We start from the raw sequence: 9296 nt of genomic DNA on the forward strand, positions 1-9296 counted from the left end.
ATCATTTTTTAACTTTTTTATTATTTAGTATATTAAATAAAATAGATCTAAAAATTAAATAAGTTTTTTTTTATTTCTTTTATTATTTTTTCTTTTTAATATTTAATACAAATTTGACTTATTAATACAATTTTTTTAATTTTGAACCCAACTTGTTTTTGGTTAAAAGTAAATTGGTTCTGAATTTTTTAAAAATAATTGAACAAATAATTATAATACAAACAAAACCAACACAAGGGACAACAATTACCACTGGTAAAAACCATTTGTCATGACCATCATCATCATCATTAATGCATTTTTTTATATTCAGAGCTAACTAATACAGAGAAATCTTTAGATTTAAATGTTAGTATTTTTTTTTTTTTATTTTTTTTTTTTATTTTTTTTTTTAATACATACCTGGATCAATTATACATTTCTTTGTACAATGAGGTAAATATAAACCAACAATAACACTTTGGTTATTATTGTTTTGAATGGTTGGTTGTTTAACAATTTTTGTTGTAATAAATGTTGGGTAACCATCACTAACAACTCTATTAATAAAACGACCATATAAAATTTTTTTATTTTTTGAAATAATAATATAATTGGTCATTTTCTATTTGGCTTGTATCTATTTTGGTTTCCTCCAGATTACATTCATTAGGTTTATTGATTTTGTCATCATCACTTACAATCGATTCCATTTGAAGTTGTAATGTATTTAGGGAGCTAATATATGGGTAATTTTCAATAACAATTGATATTTTAATTGAGTTTGCATCTAAAGTTAAATTCAATCCACCAAAGGAGTGTTCTCTTGTGGTTTTTACTTCCTCTATAGTATAAATTACATTACAATCGGTACCATTTAATGTATGGTTGAATATAAATAAATTATTTATTGAATTGTCGGTAGTCCAGTTTTTAAAATTATTTTCTTTTACAATTTTTTGATTAAAATCATATTCAACCAAAGATAATAGTTTAATTTCATATGACGTTTTTTCATTATTTAAAACTGTTGAACCATCGGTTTTGTTAACATTGGTTTCAGAGTCAGGAGGTCTAATTGGTCCAGATGTTTCACTTGGAGTTGAGGAGGTGGTAGTAGGAGAGGTGGTTGAGGAAGGAGGATTATTGTTTTTAGCATTACAATCGAAGCCACCCCAACCTGAATTACATTTACATTCACCCACCAACGTATTACAAACTCCATGGCCAGAGCAATCATTTGGGCATTTATACACCATTTCAGAGTAATGGTAAATATCTTTTGCTATATATACAATACCATTTTGAGTTAGATTTACAGATTTTGTACCTGATCCAGCACCAATTGAGCAAGAGGCATATGAACTATTTATAATGAAATTGTTACAATCTAAATTTCCTATTCGAATAGTTAAATTATTATGTGAGAATCCAAACCAGCCAAATATTTGAACTAATCCACCATCTGTTGAAGATGGAATAACTGATGAAATGTATTGTAGAGGTGTCTCACAATGTTGTCCAGTATAAAGTTTATTACATGTACAAATACCAGTTTTATTATTACAAACATTATCTATTGCATCTATTTCACTACAACCACCACAATCAATAAAAGGTAAATCACAATTTAAACCTTGATGATTATTATCACAAATGCAAATACCAGTTTGATTATTACATTGTCCAAAAGCACCACAAAATAATTCACCACCATATAGGCAATTATTTATTAAAATTGAACAATCATTTCCTTTATATTCACTATTACAAATACATGATCCATTGCCAGTAAAACAAATACCATTATTACAATCAACTGAACACATAGTAACATTATTAATTACTTGACCCCTCTCAATTGTAACTTGAGTAGTCAAACCAAACGAGGTTAATAAAACAATTCTATATGGTTTTAATTGACTAAAGCCCATCAAACAATTTATTTCATTGAAAGTAGTGGATAAAATTTGACAATCATTACCATCAATTGTAATTGAAATATCACTTTTATTATAAGAATAGAATGATCCAATAAAAGTATATGTATTCCCAACAAGAGGAGATGTTATTGTTTCAATAATTGGATAGTTTGAATAAGTAGATAATGTATAATTTTTACCTATAAATTCAAAAGTAATAGCTTTTTTAGATCCTATATTGGTTACTTGGCCTTGAAATAACTTGTTTGGTTTTATCATTGACATTGTGTTGGGTTGATTAGAGATTGGAATTTTGTAACCTAAATTTTCTCCCCATAGAGTAAAACTATTGTTTATAAATATTATATTTGGTATTGGTGAGTTATTTATACATTTTGGAAAATTTAATTCTGAAACACTGGTGTTTTTAATTAAATAAGAAAGTACATCATATTGTGAACTCATATAACCTTTTATTTTTTTTTTATATTTTCAAATTTCCAAAAAAAAAAATTAATAAAAATAATAACAAAAAGAAATTAAAAACTATAATAATAATAATATACGTACATGAATAACAAACTGGTATATTAGTTATACCAATATTAAATGAAACATTTAAAAGGGTATTACAAAAACTATCGGGTATTGAGCCTTGAAAGTTATTATAAACAAAATTTCTAAAAATTATTGTTTGATTAGTTATTTTTTTTTTATAGATAATTTTAAAATAAAAATAATGATAATTACAAATTCGCTGTACTATTTAACAAAAAGTCTGGTAATGGTCCTGACAACGAATTTTTTCCAAGATTCACCGATTTAACATTCATAAATATATTTTTATTTGGAATAGTGGCAATTCCACCATTGGCTATTATAAATTCTTGTAAAGATCCTGGAAGATTTGTTAATGGAAGAGCAGAGTTTAAGATTGGAAAAACAAAACTGTTTGAAGAGGGATTTATTTTACTATAAAAATTATTGATATAAAATAATATTAATTATTAAAAAAAAAAAAAAAATTAAATAAAAAAAAATATCAATAATAATATATACATACAAATATTTTAGTTGTTTTGAATTTGATAAATCAATTGTCGAATTCAATGGGCTTATATAACCATATAAAGAACTAATATTAGTAATAATAACAATTATAAAGTATTAGTATTGAAATTTATATCAATTATAAAATAGTAATTATATATATGCACTTACAAAGATTCACAAAGGTTTGGATTTAAAAATAATGATAATGGAAAGTCAATAAAACTTTGTAATGAATGAATGACCAAATTCTTTACAGATGAATAGGTATTTATATTATTACCATTTATTGGATTGGATACAATCATTAAAGTCCTAAAAGTTTTTTTTTTTTTTAAAATTAAAAAAAAAATTAATTTGGGATTAAATTTTAAAAGAATAATAATTAATAATTTTCTTACAATAATTCAATTGAAATATTTGTGAAATCAGGAACAGATCTAACATGCATTTGAATGGTCTCTACACTATATTTTGGTTGGCTTGGATCAAAATCTTCTAAAGTTGGGAGAATATTGTCAAGTTGAGGATAAATATTACTAGGTAAAAGTATGGAAAAATAATTCAAGTGATTAAATATTTTTCTACTAATAACCCCATTATAATTATTTAATGGTTCTTCTAAAACTAAATATCTATTTTTATTTTATTTTATTTTATTTTATTTTATTTTATTTTTTTTTAAAAATTTATTGGTTAAAATATATGTCAATTTAGAAAAAAAAAAAAAAAAAACTTTTAAGTTATCAAAAAACCTACAATTTTGTTAAATTTTTTGGTAATGTTGTAGGAATAGTAATATTTTTACAAAAAAAAAAATTAATAGCTGAAATGGAAGTATCAAAAAAAGCCTCTCCATCAGAAATGGTATAATTATACAATATCCTTTAATAATAATAATAATTATAATAATAATAATAATAATAATAATAATAATAATAATAATAATAATAATATAATAATAAAAATAATAATAATAAAATAAATAAAAAAATAATAGTTAGTAAAGATTTTTAATTTGCTTTTTTTTTTTTTTTTTTTTTTTTAACTAACATTGAGTTTAATCTTCCAAAACATTTAAAATTTTGTTGTGAAATTGGATTAAGAAGTTGGGAAGCTTTAAGAGTAATACGTGTAATATAATAAATTGAATCTCCTATCTCATCCACATCTTGTTCACAAATAAATGAATCACTTGAACAAATAGATACCGAATATGATTGAATGCTATTTTCAAAATAGCTGATAAAATCGTTTGATTTTCCTGTGACTGAAATTAAATTTTTTAAACAAATTTGATCATCATTTGAAATATATTGGTATGTATTGGAAAAAGAAACAAAATAATACAAATATATTAAAAGAACAAATATATAAACCTTTAGTTGCATTTTAATTAATATAAAAAAAAAAAAAAAAAAAAAAAAAAAAAAAAAAAAAAAAAATTTGATCAAAACAAATATCTGATTTCAATGAATTGTTTTATTGCCAAAAAAAAAAATAAAAAAAAAATAAAACTGATTTTTTATTCAACCAAACACCAAAATAAGTTTCAAATAAAAAAAAAAAAAAAAAAAAAAATAAATCTTTTGTAATTGTTTTTATTATCAAAATTATGATTATTTATTTTTTTTTTTTTTTTTTTTTTTCCCCTGTTTTGTTTTTTATTTTTACTTAATTTAATGAGTTAAAGAATTATCCTATTTACAAATAATTACTAATCCCACTTTTTGTTTTTTTTTTTTTTTTTGCCAAATGGTTTTTCTTTTTTTTTTTTTTTTTTTTTTTTAAATACACAATTAAACTAAATAATATAAAATCGGACATAATTTTTTTCTTTGTTTTTTTTCTTGTTTTTTTTTTTTTTTCTTCTTTTTACATTCCTTTCCATAATCTTATTGTACCATCTAATGAACCACTTGCGAATGATGCTCCGTCTGGAGAGAAACGGCAACAATTGACAGGACCATGATGTCCTTTATTCACTTCAATTTCATTGCCAGTGCTAAAATCATAAACGTGAACCCAAAAATCACTACCACCAGCAATGAATTTTGAATTGTCAGGATGTAATGATGCACAATTAACATCAAATGGTAATGAGTAAACTTTTAATGGATAGAACCTAAAATAAATTAATAAATAAATAAATAAATAAATAAATAAATAATAATCGTAACATGTTAATAATAATAATAATAATAATGGTGATTAGTATTTGAATTTTTTTATTTTTTTTTTTCCTAAAAAAAAAGTAACATACGATTGAGCATCCCAAAAAGTTACTTCATTACCAGCGGTTGTAACTAAAAACCTTCTATCTTTACTAAATTCCATACTTGTGATTGAAGATTTTGCGCATAAAGAAACTTGTGTACCACTTCTTAAATCCCATATTCTAATTACCTCATCTAAACCACCACTCAAGACAATATCATCATTATGTACACTCCATGTTGCTGTTTTAATCGTATTTGTATGTCCTGAAATTTGAAGTAATGGGTCATTTGGTCTCTCTAAATCGAATATTCTAAGTATCTTTTCACTACCACCTGTAACAACTCTACTATTATTATTTGAAAAATCTGCTGTCTTTACTATTGATTGATGTTCAATTGAAAGTATTTCACTACCGTTTAATGTATCCCATAATTTACTATAATAATAACAATTTTCAATTAATTTATGTGGGTGATTTTATTATTTATTATTTATTATTTATTATTTATTATAGATTGTAAATTTCTTACACTGTATAATCAGCAGATGCTGTCAATGCTTGAGAAGCTGTAGAATTGAATCTTGATGACCAAACTGCGCCTTTGTGGCCTTCAAAAGTTCCAATCCAATCACCATTCTCACCATTTCTGAGCATTGGTGACCCATCTAATTGAAAAGTTATATTAATATATATGCAACTTTTTTATTTATTTTTTATTTTTTATTTCTATTCCTTTTCACTTTTATTTAAATAATTAGTACAAACCTAAACATGCAGAAACTATAAAACTACCATCTGAATTTTCATTACTAAATGATAAATCTGAAACTGGTCTTGAGTGACCTGAACAAATAAGGGGTTGCCTCATTATATGTGTGTATATATATATGTGAAATGAAGAGTTTGTTTTTTTTTATTTTTTTTTATTTTTATTGGTATAAATATATTGAATATGTATTACTTTTAGTTGTAAACTAAGTGAGAAAATGCTCGTGTGCGCGTGGGTGCAAGTGATAATTAATTTAAAAAAAAAAAAAAAAAAAAAAAAAAAATTTTATTTTTTTTTATTTTTTTTTTATTTTTTTTTTTTTTTTTCCCATTTTTTTTTTTATTTTTTAATTAATTGAAAACCTTCTTTATTTATTTTTTACTAGAAAAAAAAAAAAAAAAAAAAAAAAAAATGGAAACTGGAAATTTAAAAATTAAATTGGAATGATTTAAATGTTTTTTATTTTTATTTATTTTTTAATTTTATTTTTTTGAAATTAATAATAAATTATTAATTTTGTGTAATAATTGAGAATAAAATAATAATTATTATTTTATTCTCTTTTTTTTAATTGAATTGAAAAATCTTTTGGGTGAATTGTAATTCCAAAAACTTCAGTTTCGTCAATCTTTTTTCCACCATTTGAAAACTCAAAATTTAATAAAATATTTGAGCAAGCTAAAAATAAATTAATTTCACTAATGATATTACCTGGGCAATTACGTGGACCAATAGAGAATGGTAAAACTACTTTATCCAAATCATTTGGTAATATTTCAGTTGTAATATTTGATTTTGTTTCAGTTGTAGCCTCCATTTCTCTAGTTGGGGTTTTATTTTTATAATATTCAACCCATCTTTCTGGTTTATAACTTGATGGATCATCAACAAAGTTTTGACCAATACCATATAGATTTGGAACGATTTGAGTACCTTTTGGAATAAATATACCACCTGATGTCATAAAATCCTCTTCCGAAACTCTAATTAAACTCAATGGTGCTGGAGTACGCATTCTAAGGGTTTCTTTAATTGCACCAACTAAATATGGACAATCATCTCTATATTTAGTAGTTACAGCTTTACAATCTTTTCCAACAACTGAAATTAATTCTTCATATGCTTTCTTTTGAATTTCTGGATTATTTGCTAAGAAAATACAAAACCATTCAAGTGTACTTGCATTTGTATCACTTCCAGCTAATAAGAAATCCTTATTATTAAAATTATTTATTTTAATTAATATTTTTTTTCATTTATTATTTATTATTTATTTTAATTGTATACTTACAGTTGAAACATGAATTACCATATCTTTTTCTTTACCACCAGTTGAAATAATTAATTGATCCATTAAATCTCTTGGATTTGATTCATCAAGATTTTTAATATGTTCATTATATATTTCTTCCAAGAATGTATAAACTTTTTTAGTATCTTGTTCTAACTTTTTATTTTTAAAATAAAAAAATGGTTGTGTATACCAAACATAATCACCAAGATTTCCAGATCCAAGATTTTCCAAAATATTATAAAATGGTATTATTAATTGTGAAATTGGTCCTTCTTCAACACTTTCATTTTCACTAATTGTTTTACTGAATCCAATACTCATAACAATATTCATTGTATATTTGTTATAATATTTATGTGGGAAAAACTATAATTTAAAAATAAATATTAAATTTTAATATATATGTGAGTTTTAATATTTTTAAGATAATAATTATACTACTACTACTACTACTTACAGGTTCACCACTTTTTGCATAATATTGCATCGAATTAATTAAAAAGTTAGCTTGTTCTTCGATTAAAGTTATTACATTTAAAACTTTTGTTTTTGTGAGTGCAGCAGAAACATATCTACGTCTATTTTTCCATGATTCACCAACTGAAAATGATATATCAACTAGATTTCCACTATAAATTCTAATAGATTCTGATGAAGCTCTATTATAAAAATTTAAATGATTTTTAACATATAATTCACGAAGTATATTTGGGTCTGTTATGACCATTGATCTTTCATCACCCATCCATAATGTAAAAATTCCACCAAATTTCTTTGCTAATTCTGTTAAAGAACGATGTGGTTGACTTCCAAATAAATGTAAATGTCCTAATACTGGAATTGCCAATGGTTGCTTTGGATCATTTTTACTAATTTTTTTATTCTTTTTTGTCTATTAATTTAAAAAATAAAGATTAAAAAAAAAAAATAAAAAAAAAATAAAATAAAATATTTTAATTAAAAAAACAAATAAATATAGATTTTAAAAATAAAAATAATAATAAAGTAATAATTATTTTTAAAACTTACAAAATCATAGGCTAATAAACCAATTAATAAATATAAAATTATTAAGCCAATTCCCATTTTTATAGTATATTTGTTATAAATAAATGTTTTTTTTTTTAATTTTTTTTTTTTTTTAATGATTAAATAGTTTTTTTTTTTTTTTTTTTTTGAAAAAAAGATTTTATTTTTGAAAACAAAAAAAAAAAAAAAAAATCAAAATATCATTTGGTGTAACCCAAAAGTAAATTAATTGAAAAAATTATTTTTAATCAATACGTTTTTTTCATTTAAAATCTTTATTTTTTGTTGATTTTTTTTTTTTTTTTTTTTTTTTATTTGCACGATACTGGATAATTTATCTTTAATTTTAGGGGGTTTAATATAGCCATGGTTAAAAATTATTTGATTTACAATTTGTTTAATTTTTTTACTAGAATCCTATGTTTTAAAGGACGATAAATATAAAAATAATAATAATAATAATAATAATAATAATAATAATAATAATAATAATAATAATAATAACAATAATAAAAGATATTAATAAATTAAAATAAAATCTTTTTTTCAAAAAAAAACCCACCGTAATTTCTATTAAAAAATAAAAAGGTGTTGAGATTTTACAAGATTTAAAAAAATAAAAAAAAATAAAAATTTCCAATGAGATATTATTAAATAAACCGAAATATTTTTTTATTTTTAATTTTTTTTTAATATTTAGAAAAATCTATTATTCCCACCAGTCAAAAAATTTTTGATTATTTAAAAAACCTTGGTGCAAAATTTTTTTGATTGGTCGAATTAATTTAAATTCTATTAAATTATAATTTTTTTTTTTTTGAAATAAATAAATTCAACAATTTTCATCAATTCTTTTTAAAAATTGAATTATAGGAATTTGTGTAAAGTCCTCATTTTACAACATTTTATAAAATGATAAAAAAAAAAAAAAAAAAAAAAAAAAAGATAAAAATAAAATAAAAAAAAAATAAAAATAAATTACATGTTTTAAATATTATTATTTTATTATTTATTATTTTATTACTTTATCTA

The 9296-nt window shown here is 22.0% G+C and overlaps 4 protein-coding genes across 4 annotated transcripts in view; all 4 read right to left on the reverse strand.

Annotated features, from left to right (window-relative positions):
* Positions 1-569: 569 nt before the first annotated feature.
* On the reverse strand, positions 570-4342 carry DDB_G0286417 (hypothetical protein; the record flags this gene model as incomplete). Its single annotated transcript, XM_632649.1, has 8 exons — positions 570-2371; positions 2472-2581; positions 2652-2873; positions 2965-3036; positions 3123-3266; positions 3353-3586; positions 3711-3836; positions 4005-4342. The coding sequence occupies 8 exons, from the start codon at positions 4340-4342 to the stop codon at positions 570-572; spliced, it is 3048 nt and encodes a 1015-aa protein (XP_637741.1).
* Positions 4343-4826: 484 nt separating this feature from the next.
* On the reverse strand, positions 4827-6040 carry strap (WD40 repeat-containing protein; the record flags this gene model as incomplete). Its single annotated transcript, XM_632650.1, has 4 exons — positions 4827-5076; positions 5215-5607; positions 5702-5837; positions 5938-6040. 4 exons carry the CDS (start codon positions 6038-6040, stop codon positions 4827-4829), a joined length of 882 nt encoding a protein of 293 aa, XP_637742.1.
* A 454-nt stretch (positions 6041-6494) lies between these two features.
* Positions 6495-8321, reverse strand: CYP519E1 (cytochrome P450 family protein; the record flags this gene model as incomplete). Its single annotated transcript, XM_632651.1, has 4 exons — positions 6495-7154; positions 7233-7601; positions 7693-8127; positions 8265-8321. 4 exons carry the CDS (start codon positions 8319-8321, stop codon positions 6495-6497), a joined length of 1521 nt encoding a protein of 506 aa, XP_637743.1.
* A 955-nt stretch (positions 8322-9276) lies between these two features.
* Positions 9277-9296, reverse strand: part of DDB_G0286469 (hypothetical protein) — a gene marked incomplete at both ends in the record, with an annotated part of 1269 nt that continues 1249 nt past the window's right edge. The window contains one exon of the mRNA XM_632652.1: positions 9277-9296. This exon is cut by the window's right edge and continues 1249 nt beyond it. Within this exon, the coding sequence (XP_637744.1) occupies positions 9277-9296 (20 nt within the window).

This window comes from Dictyostelium discoideum, assembly GCF_000004695.1.
Source record: "Dictyostelium discoideum AX4 chromosome 4 chromosome, whole genome shotgun sequence".
Lineage (NCBI taxonomy): Eukaryota > Evosea > Eumycetozoa > Dictyosteliales > Dictyosteliaceae > Dictyostelium > Dictyostelium discoideum.